The 22,817-nt window shown below is 47.1% G+C and overlaps 1 protein-coding gene across 3 annotated transcripts; it reads right to left on the bottom strand.

Annotated features, from left to right (window-relative positions):
* Window positions 1–2,921: 2,921 nt before the first annotated feature.
* On the bottom strand, window positions 2,922–22,398 carry ZFP91 (ZFP91 zinc finger protein, atypical E3 ubiquitin ligase). 3 transcript variants are annotated; one of them, XM_075048640.1, is made up of 11 exons: window positions 22,019–22,398; window positions 21,169–21,194; window positions 9,211–9,426; window positions 8,923–8,959; window positions 8,341–8,430; window positions 7,860–7,982; window positions 5,481–5,531; window positions 4,900–4,978; window positions 4,434–4,548; window positions 3,816–3,915; window positions 2,922–3,435 (listed from the first exon to the last, which is right to left on the bottom strand). In XM_075048640.1, the coding sequence occupies exons 1-11, from the start codon at window positions 22,360–22,362 to the stop codon at window positions 2,925–2,927; spliced, it is 1,692 nt and encodes a 563-aa protein (XP_074904741.1). In that variant the 5' UTR covers window positions 22,363–22,398; the 3' UTR covers window positions 2,922–2,924. The 3 variants fall into 3 exon arrangements, with proteins under 3 accessions (XP_074904741.1, XP_074904742.1, XP_074904743.1); XM_075048641.1 differs by having other exon boundaries at window positions 8,341–8,427; XM_075048642.1 differs by lacking the exon at window positions 22,019–22,398 and adding an exon at window positions 21,483–21,887.
* Window positions 22,399–22,817: the final 419 nt, after the last annotated feature.

The raw sequence follows: 22,817 nt of genomic DNA, 5'->3' as shown, positions 1-22,817 counted from the left end.
AAGGGAGGTGCTACACCAGTCTCTCCTGCATCAGGGGTTAGCAGGCTGTGGTTAGAGAACAGACAGGCAACTGGCCGAGACCAGAAAAAGAAAAAGGAGAGCTACGAGAGGTGTGCATGGAAGGACAAGGCAGGGAGTGGCAGGGATCAGAGGTGTCCAGGTCAGGAAGCAAATGAGCTGCTCGATTCTGCATCCCAGAAATGAGGCCGATGGCTAACTCTTTGCCCCACTTGGGGCGGTTGGGGGAGACGCAGGACCAGGCAGCCTCCCTTGCCTCCCAGCCAGGTGCCAAGCATTGCATCACCAGAGATGAGCAAGCCCTTAACCCAAAAGCATTTTAGTGCCATCCCTCAGAAAACAAAACCCCGAGCTCTCTGTTTAGTGTTCTGTGCAAGGCTCTGCCTGCTCTGCACCTCCCACGGGGCACAGGGCAGGGCACAAAAAGCAGCACCAGCAGGATGGTCTGCAGCAAGCGTGGGGATGACATGGCTGACCTGCACCACATGACACACCAGCTACCCGTGGCCAGGATCCAGGCCAGGAGACATGCCACCAAACAACATGGCTCAGCCAGCCCCGAGTCTCCCCAGACAGAAGACCCACAGTGCTGGGGGGTGAAACCATCAGAGTTGGGTTTGAACACATCTCATTGTGCTGCTTCTCTTTAGTTTGCAAGGGGAGGGGACCAGCTGGCCACCCGAAAGCTTCCTGCTGGAAATCACAATAGTTTGATCCAAGCAAGAAATTGGATCATCCCAACTGAAGAAACTGGTTTAGTTTAATGCCGTACCACCATGCACCTGACATGCACTGTCCCGCGAGACCTGCATTCAGGTATGCTGGGCTCTCATCCTTATCTCCAGGAAAGGCTCGTGGCCTGACGCATCTCCTGCAGGCATGGGAGCCATGCTGCTGCAAGAACATGGGATGCCCACACCCAGGGCATAAGACACCAGGGTTGCAAACTGTTCAGTCACAAACCGTCCCAACACCAGAAGTGTTTCAACTTGCTCTGACAAAGATATCAGTGTAAGGGGTGGAAGGGAGGGGGCAAATCAGGACAAGTGGCCCAATAAAAGCTGTCAGGCTTTGGCCACAGCTGGATTTCCAGACTGCACAAGGGACACAGTGGGTGTTCAGAGTCAGTTTCCTGTAAAAAGTTTCCAATTAAATTCCATGTTTTATTGCCATTCTCCAGAACCCAAGTAGCCCGATTTTGCCTAGCTGCTGTGTGCTACAGACCCTGATCTTGTGCTCGGACAAGATACTTTAGCTCTGCTCTCAGCCACATAAACCCAACCGAAAAAACAAGCAAACAAACAAAAAGTCCAGGTTATTCTTTACCTCTTCCAAAACCACTATGAATTCAAGGCCACTGAACCTCCACACAGTTTCAGATAAGAGCAAAAAGATCCAAGTCTCTGTAGCAGACGCATCATATCCTGTGTAAACTTTCCCAAGGGCTCAGAGCTGTCCTAACTACACTGGCAGGCAACACTTGAACCGCCACATTTCATGGAAAGCAGGGGTGTTTGCACGGAAGAGAGAAGCTTTGAAAACACAGCTGCACAACACCCTCCCCCCAAAATGGGGGCAGGGAGAAAAGCTGACACCCCCTTAGTCCCACATCAGTCTATTGCCTTGAATAAACAAGCCCAAGACAACCATATCCAGTCCCTGCTTCTGCATTTTTTTCTAGACCTGGAAAGGAGAGGCAGAATTGGATGAGGAGCACAACATCCCCCAGCAGCAAGCAGCTCACAACTGTCCTACGTCACGAGAACAAATTTCTGGCTAATGATGTTCTTCCCTGAAAGGCTAGGGAGCAAGGGGGAGGCAAAAAGAGTATTTAATGCAAGGAGCTCACCCCAACCTGGGAGGGAGGGAGACAACAGCCAGCTGCTCCATCACTCACCTCATCCTTCTGCTAAAACGCTGCTGCAGACACTCCCACTGCAAACAGGCTCTTCTCCAGGGGCTCTCCCTCTACTCTGGAAAAGCTGCAAAAGACATCTGACTCCAGAACGCTGCCTTCACCTCAGCTCTCCCATCTGCTGTTACAATAGCACGATGTGCGATGTGCTCCCTTGCACCTCGTTAGTGCGAAGAGGCCTACTGGGAAATAGCCTGAACCCCTTCCACCCCAACCCCCTAAGAACATAACTAAAAAATACCGACCCTTTTTTAATCAATAAATAAGGAATCTTGTTACCACAACACAAAAACGAAGCATGTTCAAAGTGCAAATTACTGTCGTCAAACTGGGATGCTCCTCCTTGCCTCTCCCACGCAGGGCTCCCGTAGCCCCCGGGCCTCTCCAAGCAAACATGATCTATGAGCCAGGGCGTTCCCTCAACTTCCTGCCAGAGCTGGAGCAGAGGAGCACCGTGGGGAGAGGGACGTGCGCTATTTCACAGCTCACCCTGCTGAGGGGGCCTAAAGTGCCAAGCCAAACTCCCGGCCCCGTGAGGAAGAATGAGACTGCAAGGACCAGAGTGCAGCGATGCATAGAAGTTGGGACCAGGGGCGAGAGGGAGTCCTAAGAAACTTGTCCAGAGCACATCAAATGCTTTCTAGTTTTGCAAGCGGGGCCACATCAAGGAGCCAGAAAGGCATCTGCTTTGGGGTAGAGCGAAGGGTTTCAGCAGTCCCCCCTCCCTTGGGGAAATCCATCGCTCAATCCAACTTGCTCTGGTAATGGCACCATGTGCCCCTTTCTACAAAGGAGCAGTGGGAGAGAGAGAAGTGGTTGGGAGAAAGAGGATGTGCTATGATCCACGCTGGAGGGGAGCAGACCCTTCGGTTATTTACTAGTATTGTAAGTTTTGTTTAACTTTTCTCTCTTTCAGTAAGCGTCTTTTTTTTTCCTCCTCCTTTTAAATACAGAGCCCAAACTGTCCCAGCACCCAAGTGCTCCCTGCCCACTAGGGTCCAGCGGAGTCTGAATCTTCGATGAGCACCTCCGTAGTGGCTCCCAGGATCTCTGTGTTCATGACCAGCCCCTCCGGGTTTGTACTGCTGCCACTCCCCACAAAGAGCTTGCCATCAGCCACCAGGCTCACACGCTCTGCCCCACCACAGTAGGTCTTCGGCATTCCGTCAGGGTTCAGCAGCAGGCAATCTGCTGGGGCAGTGCTTCCCAGCGGGTCGGGAAGAAGGGGGAGGCCCTGGCCATCGGTGGGCGGCGCAATGGCCTCGGGATTAGTGCCCAGGATGTCGGTGCTGGTGATGAGGGCACCCGCATTGGCAGCCAGTGCTTCAGCAATAAGCACTTCGGGGTGGCTCTTGGCTTTGTGGGCCACGACGCTGTCCTTCTTCTCAAATTTCTTGCCACAAATGTTGCAGGAGAACTGGTAGAAGGAGTCTGCATCATGCTTCTTCATGTGCCAGTTGAGGGAAGCCTTCTGCCGGCAGGTGAATCCACAGATCTCACACCTGGGAGGGGAGGAGAAGAAGGTCACAACCAAGGGACATCCCCACACACTTGTGGGGACAGCAGTACCAAAGAGGCAGCCCAGGAAAACAGCAGGAGCCCACTAAAATGGGATGTCACCATAGCTCCAGCTCTTCCAGTTTTATTTGCAGAGGGCTTATGTTCCTCAGATCTTTACTGAGACACTGCCTCAAAGCAGTGAGACAGGCAAGACAGGTGGCAGCTCAAACACTCTTACAGGTGTGCGTTTAAAGAGAGCTGGGACACCAGGAACAGGTTCCAGCCCTGACTTCAGAGCTGTCCCTGCTCTTGGTGCAGTCCAAGAATGGGTGTATCCAAGGGTCCCTCAAAGAAGGAGAACAAGACAGGCAGAGGTACTCACTGCAAGGGCTTCTCGCCCGTATGGATCATTCGGTGCACAGCCAAGTTATGAGAACTCTTAAACGCCCGGGCACAGTACTCACAGATGTAATCCCTTTGATCTAAAAAGCAACACCAGTTGGAGCATTACTCCCTGGCAGACCTGCTCCCTATCCCAGCTCTCACATGTTGCAGGTAAAGCTACCCAAGAAGCAGTAGAACTAGAAATGCTGGGAGGCCAGCAGGCATACCAAAGGAGGAGGTGTCCCACAATACACCATAGTAGCTGATCTGGAGAGTTAAGGCATGATTAAGACTCTCCTAAGAGCTAATTATGCATTCTGACCAACACTGAAGGACTGGCAAATTAGGATAAAACTTTGCTTGGTTTATCCCTCTACAGAACCCTTGAGTGACACTTGCCAGGGGGTGAATTAAAAACTCCATAGCCTATTTCTTTCATTTCCTTAAAAGATGGTAATCCAGAAGGAAATAATACCCTGCTGCTGCTGCAAATCTATGCCACCTGCCTTGGCTTTACTCTCCCCAGAAGTCCTAGAGGCTTTTCCATTTTTTTTCCCCTTTCTGTTCACTGACCTGAGGAGGAGTTTGTATCTATTTCCCACCTCCCTGTCTGTACCTGTGTGGTGTTTGGCATGCCGCAGGAGCTGCTTCTGAAGTCGGAAGAGCCGACCACAGGAGGGATGAGGACACACATATTTTTTCTTCAGCAAGTGCTGGTACTTTATGTGATGCTATAAAGGAAGAGTGAAAGGTTGTAGACTCTCTCTTTACATGGCTAAGAGAATAGCTGAGACACATCAATCTCAGATGGCCCCTCAGCAGGCCACCAGACTCCAATCTGTGACAAGACACCACGAACACAAAGACTTTCATCTCCATCGAGAGAAGAAAGCCAAACAAATGTGGACATCTAAGAACAGGACAGATACAGAGACCCACATGGCCACAATCGATTTAAGTCTACCAAAAAGACAGCATTAGAAAGGAGTGCTTCCATGCCAGTGGAGGACTAGCTGCCTGTTCTAAATGGTTTTTCCCTGCCCTCACACATGCCATTCAGGAAGTGAAAAATCTCAACCAACCTGCAGGTAACGCGGGTGAGCCAAGACTGTGCCACAGCCTTCCATCTCGCAGCGGACATACTGTATTGGAGGCTTCTTCCTAAGAATTCAGTAAGTAAATGGCAGAATGGTTAGCTGATGCATTTGAAGCCAGGGCAGCAGCAAGATGAATGAGTGCGAGTGCAGCTCAGTGATGTGAGAGCAAAGGATTACTACTCCAATATTCCTGTTTGGGCTATGCTGATAGAGACTCTGTCCAAGAGTTCCCTCCACTCCTAGCACTACTTAAGGGCTCTCCCCAGAGCTGAGAAAACCCCAGGAGACACGGAGTTCCCAGAACCTTATCACTGGGCAATGCCAGGCTAGGGATCAACTCAGAAGTGGGGAGGGGGCTGGTTCAGTTGGAAGAAATCAAACCTGTATCTACAGGAAGAAAGGGGAGGGAAAGGAGGGAAGACAAGGCATGCTGCTATTTTCATCGCCCCCCCCCGGCAGATTTCTATACTGTGAAATAGAGACGACTTTGAGACAATCAACATCTCTGTGTAGGACACAAGGGAAGCAAGTCTTCAGAACGGAACTAAGTAGGGGGGATCACTTACCTTCTCTTGGGCAGCCTTGGGCTCTTGTCATCCTTTCTCCTCCTTCCCCTCCTGTGACAGGGTTACAGAAACAGAATTGAAAGAAGCTTCTTTACATTGGTAGTGGGCAGAGTTTTTGAAGCGTATGCTACAAAGCAGGAGCATGCTGTAAGAAATACTACAGAACTCTTCCACACTTTAAAGCTGAGAAGTAACACTGCACCCGATAAGTCAGCTGCTCTGGCAAGTCAGTCACCTGCTCTGCGTCAAAACACCTGAAGAGTTTATAAGGAAACACTCTTGTAATAGATGGGCAGGTTCCCTAAAGAAGTTAAGTAGCCAGGCCTCCATGCAACTTGTCCCTGCATTTTGCAGAACTGCCACATCACACAGAAGACTGCTCCCTGTGGAGCTGTGGTCCCCATGTTTCTGATACCTGGCTGACACTTTTTTCTGCATGACATTTGGTGGCATGTGGTAGGCCTCAAATCACCCTGCCTCTGCCAACATAGTCAGGCTGCAGCTGCATGACCACCTGCTAGGTCTAGCATACAACACATTTTTAAGCCTGCCTGGCTCAAATGTGTCTCAGCCCACCATTCACAGCTATGCAGATACCAGTAAACAGGTATCAGATAGCCACAGCCCAACAGGCTGCGGTTAGAAATTACCAACTCTTCCGCCATAATGGAGTGAGGAAGGGCTATTTCAGAAAACCCTCAACCAGGCAATCACATGCTTCATATTTTTTCTTTTAAACCTGTAACTGTCCAAACAACTCGCAACCTTATAATTAAATTCATCCCTTTCCAGGCCGCACGTCAGCACACAAGATTCTGCTCTTGGAAGATTCTGCTGTAGACAGTTAGCAAGCTATTGCGTCATTAACTACAAGCTCTAGAAAAATCAATCGAGTACAAGTTGGAAGCAGATTGAGAGGGAGGCAACATTCTTGAGAAATAAATGCTTCATGTGGTTTGCTCTCACAACCCCTCCCATTTCCTAATGCATTTTTTATAAACATGTAATTTTGCCAACACAGTCCAGAATTGATGGTGCACCCTATTTCCTCTACTCTGTTGGGTAATGTTTCATACCACGTGAAAAACATCAATCTGCACGACTAGGAAGAACAGGATTAATGATCTAGCAGCTATTTTACAGTCCCCTGAATTAACTATAGCAGCTTATACACTTGTCAAGACAAAAATCTATGCTCCATCAGAGCAGACCTATGCTTACATGTAAAATGCACCCTTCCAAGCAATAGCTCTGCCCAGAACATCGTGCCTGCTTGATCATATTACTGCAGAGAGATACTCACAGTAGATTGATGGAAGTCTTTTCTAGACTGTACTGAGACACCTTTATTGTTAACAAGACCACACCAGTTAACATGCTTAACAGGCACTCAGCATTCAAGCCAAGCCTTCAGAAAAGGCACAGGTTTTATTATGCACAAAAGTAGGGTCTGATCTAAATAACACAACCACAAGCCTCAGAATGCTACCTCTAGCAGAAAAAAAAAAAAGTTCGCAAAACATCAGCATCCTCACTCCTCTCCAGTACAAGTGAGCTCTGCAGCAGCTTAGAAACAGCAAGAGAAATTAAAACAAAGGTGTGCAGAGCCCCACACTGCAGACCAGCAGAGGGAGCCCCATTTGTTCCGATTGCTCAAAGAGGAGCTAAAGTGCAAAACCTGCCTTTTTTTTTTTTTAACCTCACATTATCCCAAAGAATGGCTTTGACACAGGCACATAAATCCAATCTACCTCAGTTGCCAGAAGGAAAGCTTCAGTGTTGAGTTCCAGTGACAGCATACACAAAGGTTTCGAGTCTCCACTCAAAGCGCTGGTGGCTGACTAGGTAGCAAAAGTTTGGTTTTTTTATTTCTCCAAAACGAGGGAGAACACAGCCGTTTTTCCTGAGCTTTCCTATGTTAGTCCCAAATGTACAAAGAAGTCACTTACCACACAACACATACAAAGTATTACCGTGTCTGCCTCTAGGCACACAACAGAAGAAATGTTGCCTTCTCAGACTATCTTTCCAATACAGTGTAATCTACTTCGGACATCACAACAGAAACCAATTTCAAGAATACTCTGAAGTATTCCATGCTGTATGGCCATATCCAGGTAGGCTGACTAAACCACAGCATGGAGAAAACCCCCTCAACTTAAACTAAATGAAAATACCAACTCTTTTATTTCTGCTTGCTGAACGTGCACAAGATACTAGGAAGCAGGACTTCTATCACAACAAAAGGTTCTGCCCTATTATCTTTCAGGCCCAGAGGAGGAGGGGGGAAGCCAACAATAACAAAACACTGTTGTACACTAGCAAGAATGCAAAATATACAATACACACTGCTACATATAACTGCAGAGTTTTACTTACTTCCTTGGTGGTTCTTCATCTTCCTGAAATTCACTCTCTTCTTTCACTTCTACTTTAATCTCTTTCTGTTTCTCTTTTTCCTCTTTCCCCTTGCTAGCTTTTCTCCTTTGTTTTGGCGCTTCCCTACAAAGATAAAAATACAACATATTACTCCGATACTCTTCCCGTTGTCTGCTTTTTACAAAGGTTTAAGCAAAAACTGGATTGAAGTTCAGGTCTATTTATCAAGTTCCACTTCTAAGCAGAAGTATGAAAAGGATTAAGGAAGAACCTGGCAGCCAGGAGGGCTCTAAAGGCTTTAGTCTGTCAGAGAAGAACAGTCCCAATAGCTGTAGGCAATATTTAGAAAACACTGTGTCCAATGGGAGTCATTCCACCTTAGCAACTAGCACAGGTTCTTTGGGTCGTATTAAGCTCATTCAACTAAGATGTCACAATTTTGGGGGGTCTAAAACCACAGTAAGTACATAATCCAATATACTTCTCTAGATGGGGCTTGTAGGTTTCATCTCTTGGATCATCTTTGAAGGGAACTTCTTCCTCACTGATGAGCATCTCCTCATCATCACTGCTGGGAAAAAAGGAGAACAGAGGACTTTAGCAGCAACAGTTCAAGCACTACTGCAAGAACATTCATGCATCATCCCCTAGGATGGGAAAGACACCATTACACAGCACTTTCTCATCCAGCATGACTGGGGAAAGCTAACAGCTTGCACTGACTAAGGAGCATGATGACAGCCAAAACAGACATGCTAGGCAGAGCAGTTTCCTCTTGTGAACCCGCCTAACCACAGCATCTGCTCCTGAAGGAATAAAGCTACCAGGTGAAATGCCCAGATCAAATCTTACTGTCCATTTCTCCACAATATCTCCTGACACCTGCAGTCCATCTGCAATCCAGACTGAAAACGCAAAGGTCCAGGACTGAATGAAAACAGAGCTACTATCCGTCCCATAGATCCTTTCACAGAAGCACTTCTTTTGAAAAAACCCAGGCTCTTATTTTCCCTTCTTGAGACACTATATAGGAAGAAATACCACAAAATACAGAGTTTCCTACCTGATGCCAGCTGGAGACTGATGCTCTTCTGTGACCTCTGAAAGGAAAAGTCACCATTAGGTTTCAATCTGTGTTCGCTGCAGTGAGCTCATCTGTCTCAAGATACTTCCGTCGACATTCAGTGCCAGGAGTGCTGGTGGCAGAAGGTACTCATGACCAAGAAGCACCACGCCTGTACCCAGCCAGTCTGCATCCAGCTCACAAAGTTACGCCCACATCCAGCTCCCTTCAGAGGTTCCCAAGACCTGACTATCTCCAGGCACTTTCATGCCAGGGCTTCCCACGTACCATATTCAAGCTGGTCTGTGTTTGGCTCTGACTTGCAGACGAGCTGCAGGGAACCAGTCTTGGATCTGGAGGCACGCGAATTCTCAGTGTCACGCTGGCGGGCCGCGGTGGCTGACCTGCTGCTGCGCCAGCTTCTGCTAGGCCTGGCTGTGCTGACAGGAGAGCCATGGCTGAGGACACTGGACACTTCCTCCTCTTCCTTCTCTTCTTTGGGATCTGAAACACCCATTGCAATCTCCTTAATAATAATAAAATGCATAAGTCCCATCACTAAATTCACAGTCCTCTGTTGCACGATGTTGAATAGCATAAATGCCCCTGTCTACTCTGACAGGGAAACCACTACCTCTCACAGATTTGGAGTGTAGCTGTGCCAAGCCAGGCAGGACACACCCCAGGGCCTTACCTCAGCAAGCCTTCATTTAAAACTCTCATCACATTTCCCACTGCCTCTAAGTAAAGACACAAATATTTAAAAACAGCTTACATTTCCCTCTGATACAGGCTTGTGATTATTTGCTGGCTCTGATCTCCCCTAAGCACTGCAAGATAGACACTCATAAACCTCAGCAACTGCTTTATGAAAGACTAGCTTGAAAATTGGACCATATTAAAAGTCATGTTTGGAGAATCCCCCAAACACATATTTATTCAGAATTGTACACCTGGTAATAACCCTGAGGAATCTGAGCTGGATGTTTCTGGTCTTACACTAGAGCAAAAAACATCACAAGCACTGTTAGCCCGAGGTCTTTGCACTCATTTATAGCTTCTACAGGTGGTTTCTTTTTGGCTGATGGCTGATCTCCAGGTATGTTTTGGCAAGATAACAGAACTGGCTTAAATGTTTATGTGAGCAAGTTCATCCCTTAAAAACTAAAATTCCCAAGTGCAGTTCACTTGATCTCACTTTTTGGTGCTTACTGTGACACTGGGCCTTAATGAACTCAAATGACTTCTGAAATTTCACAAATTATGTGCTGAAGAAATTAATTCCAAGTAGCTGGCTATGCTCAGTACTCCAGGTTTACCACTGCTTTAGTACACAAAGCCACCTGCAGCGCTTCACAGGGCCTGTGTTCTAGGCTAAGCTCTGACCCACTCCTTTTCACCCAAATACATTTACACTGCTGTCTAGTTTCAGGTGGGTTTCTGTTGCCCAAGCACCAGCCAGCAGTACCACTGAGATGCCTGGGAGTTTATCAAGCATCTGCTGGCAAAGTCAGTGGACAGTCCTCTAAGGACTGGCTGGGGAGCAGCTCTGCTATGCCAGGAGCCCCAGTGAAGAGCAAACTGCACATCAAGAGCCAGGAGCATGCCCTGGCAGCGAGGGAGGTCCACAGCATCCTGGGTGCCATTCACAGGGGCACAGTCAGGAAACAGAGGGACACTGTTAATCCCCTTTACTCAGCACTCGCTAGACCACATTTGGATTCCCCCTCCAGTTTTGGACTCCCACCACAAAAAGTCTGTCAATGTGTTTGAGCAAGTCCAGAGGGTATCACCAAGATGGTTGGGGGCTGAAACACAACCTGTAAGAAGCAGCTGAGAGAAATGTGCCTGTTCAGCCTGGAGAACAGAAAACCCTGCGGGGACACAACAGCAGCCTTACAATGTACACGCAGGTTATCAAGCAGCCCAAACCTCCCTGCTAAGGTGTGCACAGCAGGGAGATGAGGGGCAGTGGTCATCAGCTGAAACAGAGAGATCTGACTGGATACAGGAAAAGCATTTTTCTCCCCCAAGAGGACAGTCAAGCACTGGAAGAGGGGCCCAGCAAGGCTGCGCAGCCTCCACAGAAACATAGAACGGTCTGGGTTGGAAGGGACTTTTAAAGGTCATCTAGTCCAATCCCCTTGCAACGAGCAGGGACATCTTCAACTAGATCAGCTTGCTCAGAGCCCCGTCCAACCTGACCTTGAACATTTCCAGGGACAGGGCATCTATGGTCTCTCTGGGCAACCCATTCCAGAGTTTCGCCACCCTCATTGTAATAAATTTAAATTTCTTCCTTATATCTAGTTTGAATCTACTCTCTTTTAGTTTAAAGCCATTACCCCTTGTCCTATCGCTACAGGCCCTACTAAAAAGTCTGTCCCCATCTTCCTTCCGAGCCCCCTTTAAGTACTGAAAGGCTGCAATAAGGTCTTCCTGGAGCCTTCTCTTCTCCAGGCTGAACAACCCCAACTCTCTCAGCCTTTCCTCACAGGAGAGGTGTTCCAGCCCTCTGACCATTTTTGTGTCCCCCCTCTGGACCTGCTCCAGCAGGTCCATGTGCTGAGGACCCCAAAGCTGGACACAGTACTGCAGGTGGGGTCTCACCAGAGCAGAGGGGCAGAATTACTTCCCTCAACCTGCTGGCCATGCTTCTTTTGGTGCGGGCCAGGATACAGTCGGCTCTCTGGGCTGCGAGCACACATTGGCAGCTCACATCCAGCTTTTCATCCACCAGTACCCCCAAGTCCTTCTCGGCAGGGCTGCTCTCAATCCCTTCACACCCCCAAGCCTATATTGATACCAGGAGTTGTCCCAACCCAGGTGCAGCACCTCACACTTGGCCTTGTTGAACCTCATGAATCCAATTCCTGAGCTTGTCCAGACCTGACTGGAAAAAGGCCCTGATCAACATGATGTGAACGCTGTTTTGTACCTGTGTTAAGCAGCAGGTGAGACCAGAGATATCCTGAGGTCCCTCCCAACCTGAAACCTCTAATTTTGCATCAAGCCTTTTGAACGAAATGATCCTTTTACTTCTAGCACGTAGTTTGCTTTGTGTGACTCATTCCCCAATCCTTGATTAACAGGGTGGGAATAATCAATATTTGACTGAAAAAATCTGACTGGAGTACAGGATGTGAGGCATCACAGTTTTGTTGTAAAACAGCAACCAAGTCTAACATCTTGCATGTATAAAGCCCACTTCATAAGAGAGCATGAACTACACCTTCTTTTTGGCTTCCAGGTTTAGCAGATCTCAGGTTGAACTATGACTGCTTTACGTTCTTAATCCTAATTGTGAACATCTCCAGTTTTTTTGAGTGCTAAATTGAATCCAAAGACACTTGAAACCATTCTCTAGGAATTTTCCCCTCAAATGCTACCATGTTACCAGCATTAGCACACAGCTGCTCTTGACCTTTGGAAGATGAGGCATTCAGCTGATCTCTTACCACAAGCTAGTATTTTAAAGATTAGACTTATGGATTTGAAACAGAACTCCCTCAGAATACATTTCTACAAAGTACACCACTCACCTAGCAATTTTGCTTCATTTCTCCGAAGTGAAGGTGTTTAATAAATCTTTCCCCATGATTTCTCCTTTTTACTCCTTCCTCTTATTTCAGCAAGCTTGTCTAACATATTCACTGCATTTTTACATGCTGTGAATACCTACATACCTCCAAAAAACCCCATAGGTAGGTGAAATAAAGTATTTACTTTGCAGTAGAACTCGTAAAGCAATATAGAGCTATGTCGTGGTTTAACCCCAGCCAGCAACTAAGTACCAAACAGCTGTTCACTCACTTCCCCCCCCACCCAGTGGGATGGGGGAGAGAATCAGAAAAAAAAGTAAAACTCGTGAGCTGAGGTAAGAACGGTTTAATAGAACAGAAGAAACTAATAATAATAATAACACTAATAAAATGACAATAGTAATAATAAAAGGATTGGAATATACAAGTGATGCACAATGCAATTGCTCACCACTCACTGACAGATGCCCAGTTAGTTCCCGAGCAGCAATCCTCCCCAGGCCAGCTCACCCCAGTTTATATACTGGGCATGGCATCACATGGTATGGAATATCCCTTTGGCCAGTTTGGGTCAGCTGCCCTGCCTGTGTCCCCTCCCAACTTCTTGTGCCCCTCCATCCTTTCTGCTGGCTGGGCATGAGAAGCTGAAAAATCCTTGACTTTAGACTAAATATTACTTAGCAACAACTGAAAACATCAGTGTGTTATCAACATTCTTCTCATACGGAACCCAAAACATAGCACTATACCAGCTACTAGAAAGAAAATTAACTCTATCCCAGCTGAAACCAGAACAAGCTATTAGTTGAAAATCCTTGTAATTCTAGACCCTCCCAACAGGGGACACAGGTCCATGCATAAGGGTCAGAGCTGCACCAGGAAACTTGTATCTGCAGAGTATTCAGCTGCAGCAGCAGCTGGAATCAGCACTCACCAAGGCTTTGCCTGAAGTCTAAAATTGCAAAAGTACTAGATTTCTAATAAATTTTATGTCTCTTTCCCAGACCTAAATTTCCTTTCTCCTTCACAAAAACAGCTTTCTGATGAATCCAGCCTGCCTCTCAAAAAGCAAAACAAGAACAAAAGAAAAAAACAACCACCACCAAAAAAAACCCCAAAACCCAACCCCAAACCAAACCAGAACAAACACTAGATACAGATACAGCAACTGGCTTAGAGAGGAAAAAAAAGCACTTTCTCCCCCTAATGCTTTCTTGTCTAACACACCTGACCTGGCATTAGAGGTAATCACAAGCCTGTCACTGGAGATGTTGCAATTTTAATTGTGTTTGAGGATTCCTCCCCAAACTTGTGAAGTTAGGCATGAAGTAATAGGACTCACATCTGCATTTAGGTTAGGAACATGGCTGTCCTTGTCTCTCATCACCAGCGGAAGGAGTTAGGAGATGCCTACCTCTCTTAATTGACTACACAGGGACCTTACAGTTATTTTCAGCCCTGTCTTGGGTACCACACTTAGCCTGGTTAAATCCAGTCCCTGTGGAAGAACACAGCATTACCCCTCTCCTCTCACAAATGTCTCTATACAGAAAGCCACACTCCTCAGTTAGCAGGAGAGCAAGAGAAACAAGATAGAGGGAATAAACATTCCTACTACAGATCATCAGGCTCTGCTTGAATCTCTTGAGACTGAAATACAGGAAAAATTTAAATTAAAAGGCTGTAGTCAATTCTGCATTTAAAACTGTATAAACTTGTCAACACTACTAGCTCTGGCTAACTGCAATTTCTCTGGAAGGTTCCTGTCCTCCCATAAGATGCACAGAAATGGATTATAGGCCAGCATCTTGTTACTTAGTTGCAAGCGTCAACAGTGGTGATGGACACCAAGTCATAAGAACTCAGACTCCCAGAGGACAAAAGAATACATGAGACACAATAGGTATTGAGGCACCCCCAGTACAAAGCGAAAAGAAGCACCGAGCATCTGCTTTTCAGATCAGCTCCTGCAAAACGAATTACGTGCCTTCCTTTTGGCAGAGTCTGCCGGCCAGTTGGCACATGCGACCTCAGATTAAGACCCAGTGCTGCTGTCTTTTGCCTGAATCACATTTCATGGAGAGGAGGCAACAGAAGCTACAACTTGGCAAAATGAGTCTGCCAAGAAATGCCCCCATGCTTGCACTCCCCTGCAACTCTCCAATACTTACATTAGTTATTACCCACCTCATCCTGTAGCCTCTGCAGAAGTCAGTTTTGGGAACTGTGTGGATGCCTGCATCTTTCAGGAAGTCACTCAAGAGAGATGCAGAAAATCCACTTTCTGAAGTCCTACCAATCCTTTTGATCTTTTGGCTCCTGAGGTTCTTCCTACCTTGAACTCCCCCTTTAAGTCAGTCACTTAATGATAAACCGCTTTCATTCTGAGGTACTTTCACCATTCTGCTGATTCTTCCCAACAGCCTTTAAACTTAACAGTGTCCAGGGCAGAAAACATGTACAGATTTGAGTGATGGTACACACAAGACGCATCAAACGTCCTTTAATCTTAAAATTTTGTGAAGAAAACACCAGTCACTGGGAGAACGGACAAGAAAAGGTAACCTGGGAGGAAACTAGCTACAAAGTTGTTGTACAAAGACAATCAAAAGACAAGACTCTGGGCACTGCTCTGCTTCTTAACAGAGCTTACCCAAGTAATGCTCCATCTTTACTCAGCATGGTAGTCAGCACAGTTTCCCATTTCAGCTGTGCAGCAGAAATGTATTCTCATTCATACTCTAATTCTGCCCCTGGAGCGCTGCACACAGGGTTACCAAACCAATGAAAGCATCTCTATCTCAGAACCAATATCATATTTTTCTACATATACCAGTGTTGCCACAAACTGAAACAAAAGGGATAAATACCAAAGTTTGTCCACTGCCTCTCAGACCAGGAGATAAACTCACCCTTATGAGTCTCAATTCCTCCCTCTATCATAAATCCACTTTGTAGGCAGGATACTCACAGGAAGCCACGGAGACTGGCACTCACGCTTTCTCATGCTTGCTTTCTTGTTTCATCTACAGCAGCACCACTCCCCAGCCCCACAGCATTTTCTTTATAGGAAACTGTTCCAAGAACAGGATGCTTACTGCTTCTTTTTTACATCACTGGACGCAGCAAGCGTTAAGAGCATGTCTGGGTAACTGACAGCAAGCCTACAAGGGCCAGAGCAGTAAATACACATATCCCACAGCCGACACCTCCCCGACCTTCTTTCCAAGCACTGAAGGAAAACAAAGTTCCAGGCACATATCAATTACTTATTGCAAAGAGCAGAAAGGGAAAGTCCAAACCAACTGCATTTACTTCCTGAAGACAACATAGTAGTTCCTTCATCACAGGACTTGCATGATCATGCTGTGCCTGTCTGCGGCTCTCCTTCTACCCCTGTTCCCCTAATAGCTTGTGGATGCAGTGGCTACGTTGCTCTGTATTTTGGGAAAGATAAGTAGGTAGCCAGGGAATGGAGACCCGGATTACTGCTCCCTGCAGGAAGGGTGCACAGAAGTTAACACTAGTACAGGTGCCATTTTGCAAAGCTGGCAGCACTGCTGGGAGATACTGTTGTCCTCAGGCTTCACTGGGGATGAAGAATGGAAGTCCTCCGGAGCAGAGGTTCTTGCTTCTGCTGCTTACAGCACAACTTGTAGACTTGGCATAAACCAGCCTTTTACAGCTGGTGCATTGCTATGCACCAGTCCTGCTATACTGGCAGCTCGAAAATCCACTCAATTACTCTCAGAACTGGGGATTGTTTGGTACTCCACATCTACTTTTACCAGCCACACTTGTTCAGATGTTCAAGCTTTTATTTACCAACCCCCTTTCAGCCTGCAGCTCAGAGGCAAGCTTGTTGCAAAATAATAGATTCCCCTCTCTCTTTTTTTTTTTTTTTTGAGATCTCAACAGTAACAAATACCCATACCACTTTATCAATCCTTGATGTATAGAGAAATAAAACTTTCAACTGTTACAAATTAACATTTTGTTGATTACTAATAAGAAATTTTCTAAACGTTGATTTATAAAGCATTTGAAAGAATCTTCCTAACCCTGTGAAGTAGGCAGTTTCAGAAAACTCCCACATACAATTAAGTGAAAGGAAAATAAACTATGAATTAATAAGCTACAGAACAACTATTACAAAAATAAATGCACCACAAAATATATACCTCTCAGACTGCGACTCAGATTTAACATAGTAACCATACAAAAGATAAAGCACTGAACATATAATTTTTATAATGGCACAGACAAATACAAAACTCGGGGAAAAAATCCTAGTGCAAACCTCTGTCCAAATGGCTCCCCGCCCTGCCAAAGAGCTGTGAAATTGTACGTATGGGACACAAGAAAATCCTCGTAGGAGCCAAAGTAGGTTTGGGCAATCTGAGTTATTTAATTTCAGCACATTTTTATAAGGTTTGATTTTAAGCAATGACAATTCTCCCTCAAAACACCAGCAAAGTCTTAAGGGAAAGCAGTCATTAACAAAGCAGCATGAAGCTTTAAGAATACAAATAATGCGGTATAATGCAAATTATCTATGCTACAAAACCATTTGGTACAACTAGACTCTTAAAGTTTTCCATCTTTTTTTAATCTGTGGAACCTTACAGTTTTTCTAGCAGTTAAAAGTGGACTGCTACAGAGTAAGTTTGTATTTCCCACTTATTTCCTTTCACAGACCTCGAAGAAATGGCTCGCTGACCTCCCCTCTCCCTTGAGCCTTCAAATCACAGCTTGAAAGCCACTGTGGTGGGAGAACGGCTGCTATACCAGTCACCCACAAAGTACATTACAGTAGCCTCATATAGAAAGCCTCAGCGGGGAGGGAAATGTATCACAGAACAAATCACCAAGATAGTTCTCCACATGTGTGAATATCTAACAAAAAGAATTCCACACACAACTCCTTTTCTAACACACAGTTTCTACAACCATGTGCTGAAGAAGCCTGTAAATACTGCTGGCATGATCCTTTAGCCCACGCTGTGCAAAAAAACTTTGATTTGAGAACGGACTTCCAAGGAGGTGACTCTCTCTGCACATGGCACTACATCTCTTTTGAGCACAGCTTTAAGTAAATAAAGGCTTCATGTGGCCCTGTTTTACCTCTCCAACAAACTCTTCTTTCCACCTTTTAATAGCAATACCACACAGCTGTGTACCTACATTCACTTAAAAGAAATACACTGGATCTTGTTCTTATCACTGCAAAAAAGCATCAATACCAATGTAAAGTTGCAAGACAAACACAGGCAAGAAAAATAACTTGCATAAACAAGGGTCCACATCAAGTACGTTTCAGCTGTGTGACACGAACAGAGCAACATTAGACACGGAGATTCAGTAATCTGAGTGTTCATTCATGGTATATTACGTTTGTACAAATGCTTACAACCCCACCCTCTTTCTTCTTGCTGCAGGAGAAGTAATGTTCTTGCAACCTGCAGCTCTAAAACCTTGAAGAAAAAACACATATGTTTTGGGAACACAGTAAGGCAGGGGGGCTCTACCACTAAGCACAAACCTGGCATCTTTATATTCAGCCACTACTCTGACATTCCCTCCAGAATAGCTACACGGACTGTTTTTTTCAGCTGTAATTGATTGAAAGATTTCATTCAAACTCCTAAAAGTGGTTACTAAACAGCAGAGGCAAAATCTTACAAAAAGGTGGGTAGAGTCAGAAACTGGTTTGGGTGTAAAATTAAATTGGAGAAGCAGGTTTTGTTTGACTGCTAACATGACTTTAAGAGTCACAGTAAGCACTGAATTTTCAATCCAGTAATGGAAGGACATGAAGTGTATTCATTAAATCTATACTCCAATAATTAAAATTATTCAGGCCTAACTAAAATGAAAATTATTTCCACAAGACTATACAGCATCACAGGAAGTCAAATGTGTATTACACTACACAGTCTGACTAGCTACATGAATTCATTTATAAGCTGAGACTAAATATTCTACTTACATAACTAATATTTCTACAGAAACACATTAGGGTAATATTGCAATTGCATGACTAAGCAGACAAGATGGGAAATACAATTGGTATAGCTGACTTTGCAACTGCCTTCGTGCAGACTAGTATGGTAACAATTGCGTACTAATTCTAACACAATACGCACCTTCGACTTTAACCTTCCTGTAATCTTCGCATCAGACCTGCACAGTCAGACCTTTGTGCCTGTGCTCCCAAGTCGACAAGCAGAAAAGCCCTGTGATCCCATGGCACTACACAGAAGAATGTAAAACTTGGCAAGACACTTCCACTGTTATAGCATCTTGGTTATAATCGATAGCACAAATTTAGCTGTGATCACACCCATCACCCCTAAGCTTTCCTTACCAACAGCAACACTGGTGGTTTTACTTCAAAATATAATCCCAAACATAAGGCAACAAAACTTGCTAAACAAACTTCGGTGCAGCAAGTTTTTCATTTGTCCAATAGATACACAGGATGTGTCACCAGGTACACCTCACTTCCATAGGCCATTTGCCCTGTATACAGAGGCTAACAGTTATGGCTGAGCTCACGCAATAATATTCTAAACTGGATTTAATATTTTATAGTAAAAGGTAACAGCATAACGCAAATCACCATGCAGAATTAAATTCCATGCCAGAACTCACACCAGTAAATGCTAGCACTACATTCAAAGCCTTCACCAGAACCACTCTGCAGTTTTACTGGATTTCTTCCTCAACCCAGCTCCATCCAGGGGTGGAACAACAAATGGTATTTTGCCTTCCAGAATTACAGAGGACTCCTAGCTACGAAAAACCATGCCGTGCAGGGAAAGCTACAGTTTGCTTACACCTGATCAGGCCTCTTGAAACATTTTATGCTAAAGGCCAAAAAGGGGGGACTGGAAGAGAAGTTTCTCTCCTGCATACTGCATGATCTGTCTGTCTGAGGAAGACACTTTATTCAGTCTGTTTCCATGTCTTCCCCAATAAGCACAAGCATACAGCAAGGACTTCATCCAGTGTGCAGCTGGGACACAGAAGTGCAGCTTTCTCACTTCTGCATTTTTAAAGACTAAAAAACAAACAACAAACAAACAAAAACAATGACCAAGGCAGATTTCCTTTGGACTAGAAGTAGTCATCATTTCTCAATGCCAATTTCCATGCAAGCATTCACACCACCTATTTTGGCCGCAAGTGTAATCATAAAAAACAGAGTCCAAGAAATTTAATAAATACTCTTTCCATTCTCACATTCAAGGACAGCTGAACCTCTCAGAGCCCAAAGTTAAATGGCTAGAGTGCAAGAGCCACCAAACTTGGGAAATTTCAGACTGCCATTTGCCATTTCCAAGCACGTCCCAAGAAACTGGGGTAAAAATGGGACCATACATAAACATTTCTGCTAAAGGGTACCCAAAATACTGTGAATCACTATTAAAATGTGATGTTAACACTATATGCATATTAAGTGACAATGCCACACCTTTTTACACATTTCAGCAACTTTGCCTTGACCCAAAAGGCTGAAGCTCTTACAATACCCTGCCCACCCTTTATGCAGTAAGGGGTAAATAGACACAAGCGGGGTCTGTGGTAAACACACATCGGTTAATTCTGCTTTGGTCTGAAAAAACACACCTTGCCAGCTAGAACTGTGACGGATTTCAACACCCAAATGGAATAAAGCTATAGACTTGTAGGAATACAGTTAAAGAGCTATAGAATTACAAGACTAAAGGCAGCCTTCAAGACACAAATGCCTGCAAACAAGAACTGAACTTTCTGCTCCAGCAGAAAGGTGAATTCATTTGCACAGGTGTACGACCGTCTTTCCTCACTATTTCATTCTGTGACAATTCTCTAGTGCCAGATCAAAACCAACACTACACAAAGCCTTTTACTTGGAACTGTTTCAGAAGTCATCACTGGGTAAGGAGCAAAGCCCTCTGACAATTTTTTTTTTGTACAAGAAGCTGTTAAATAGATGCACAGAGCTCACATAGTTCGCACTGGAAGAACAAAAGTTCTGCTCCTGGCTGTAGCTCCCCACATTTGGGGCTTTCTTGATTAGACCCATTAAGCTACTCTCTCCCCTTCAAAACTTTTCTCTTTCATCCCTGAAGATGTAAGCATAAAAAATTCACCATCCACTAAAGCTAGAAAAGTACAAGTGTAAATATTTGACTTCTCTTATTTCCACAGATCTTTCACATGTCTCTTGAGGACCTACACCTGTATTTATGACAGTTTTTAAAGACTAAAAACCAAACAAGAAACAAACAAAAAAAATCACCAAGGCAGATTTCCTTTGGATTAGAAGCAGACATCACTTCTCAGTGCCCATTTCCATGCAAAGGTTCATGCCACCCATTGGCATGATGCAAGCCCAGGTTTTGCCAGCTACTCGGGACCACCATGTAACAAGAGCTGTCAAACTGCAGTGCAGCGTGCTCTCAACTTCTGATAGCAAAGTAATACCCTAGTGGTTATTTGGAAGAATAAGTTTTTGCACACTGGGCACGTGCGAACATCAGCAGCAGCTTATCACAGTTCCACAATCGTGAGAGAGACTGTGGAAAGAAACTGCATGTCATCAAGCAACAAAATATTCTTTAAAAGGAAGATCCAACAGACATTTGGCTACCTTCGTGGGAAAGCCCTAACTTTCTGGATGGAATACAACAGTAGGAGTAAGTAATTTAGCTCTTACCTTTACCAGCTGCTTTATCCGTGCACCTGAAAAAATACAAAAGGCAAGCATAAGAGACAGCTTCTATGGCGTGGCAGCAGAACAAGAAACTGAATGATGTGGAGAATGAGCCCCAGTTCCCAACTGTGGACAGACCCACTGGCTTGTTCTCAAATTGCTGGTTTCAACCCCTTATACCAACACAGATTATTTCATCCAGAGAAAGCTTAGGTGAACTATAATAATACATCAGCAAAAGCCCAGTCTTGCTCATAATTGTGACATCTAAATCAGAGGGACTCTGTCCTTGGAACAAGGCAGATCAGCTACATTACCAAATGCTCCAAGCGCACATGTGCACGTGGCTAGTTTCCTACTCCAGAAATAAAGCAGCAGTGAGATATAATCGTCTCCTCATGGGAAAATAAATTCCGCCACCTCCTTCACGGAGACTTTCGGCACAGGGCGCCAACACAAGCTGGGCACCGAGGAGCACCGAGGAAGGCGGCAGCTATCCCCGAGGACGCTGTGCAGCAGGCGGCTCACACAGGAGGCACGTACGGTTTTGCTTACGACCGAAGGCACGCGTGCTGCAATAGGCAGGGCGGCCGAGGGCAGGCAGCACTCGGGACACGGCCTTTCCTGGGAAGGGACCGGTGGGGCCGGCCCCGGCTCGGCCCGGAACAAAGAGTCGGAGGCGCGGGACGCCCCGCGGCTGGAGGCGGGCCTCGGGGCCTAGGCGCCACTCGAGCGGGACGGGGGAGAGAGCCCCCCCCCCCCCACCCCCGACCGGGGCCGCCAGCCCCCCCCCATTCCCGGCCCCCGACCCCGCGGACGGCGGGGGCCAAGCCCGGCGCCGCAGGGCACTCACCCGGCCCGGGGGGCCTTCTTGGCCGCGGGCGGCGTCTCGGCGGCGGGCTGCTCGGCGGCGGGCCGGGCCCCGGGGCTGCTCCGCCGGCGCCGGGGATACTCGGCCTTGCGGCGGCGAGAGGCGGCGGCAGCGGCTCCCCCCGCGGCCGAGGCGGCCGCGGCCCGGCCCCGCTCCCGGCCGCCCCTCAGCACCCGGCTGCCGCCGGACTCCTCCCCCTGCTCGGCGGCGGGCAGCGGCGGACGGCGGCGGCCCGAGGACGGCGGCCTCTCTGCCGCCGCCGCCGGCGGGCCCTGAGCGGGCGGCTGCTCCTCGGCGCCCCCCGGCTGCTCGGTGCCCGCCGGCATCGGGGCGGCGAGCGGCGGGGCCGCGGCGGCGGCTGCTGCGCGCTCCTCCCTCCCGCCCGCCCGCCAAACCTTCCCCCGCCCGCCTCAGCCACACCCAATCAGCGCCCGCCGCCCACCTTCACGCGGGGCCGCGGGGCGACCCACCTCCTCCCCGCGTCCGCCAATCCGCGGGCGGGAGGCGAGGGATGGCCTCGCCCCCAGCCCCGCCTCCCGCTTCCCGCTGCCCTCCCGCCTTTCTCCGCTGCTCGCGCGCCGCCCGGCCAATGGCTGGCCTGGCTGCGGCAGGGCCCGTCCCCCCGCTGCCGCACGGCCAACCAGCGGGCCTGCTCCCCGCGCGCCCCGGGCGTGCGCCACACTGCGCAGGCGCCGCTGGGGCCGCCGCGCTCGCTCTCCCGCTCCCCCCCCCCCTCCACGCCCCGGCCGGCCCCGCCGCGGCGCCCACCCGAGCGCGGCCC

This window comes from Buteo buteo, chromosome 16 (genome assembly GCF_964188355.1).
Source record: "Buteo buteo chromosome 16, bButBut1.hap1.1, whole genome shotgun sequence".
Taxonomy (NCBI): Eukaryota; Metazoa; Chordata; class Aves; order Accipitriformes; family Accipitridae; genus Buteo; species Buteo buteo.
The sequence above is the reverse complement of the archived record's forward strand: the minus strand, read 5'-3'. Positions and strand labels throughout refer to the sequence as shown.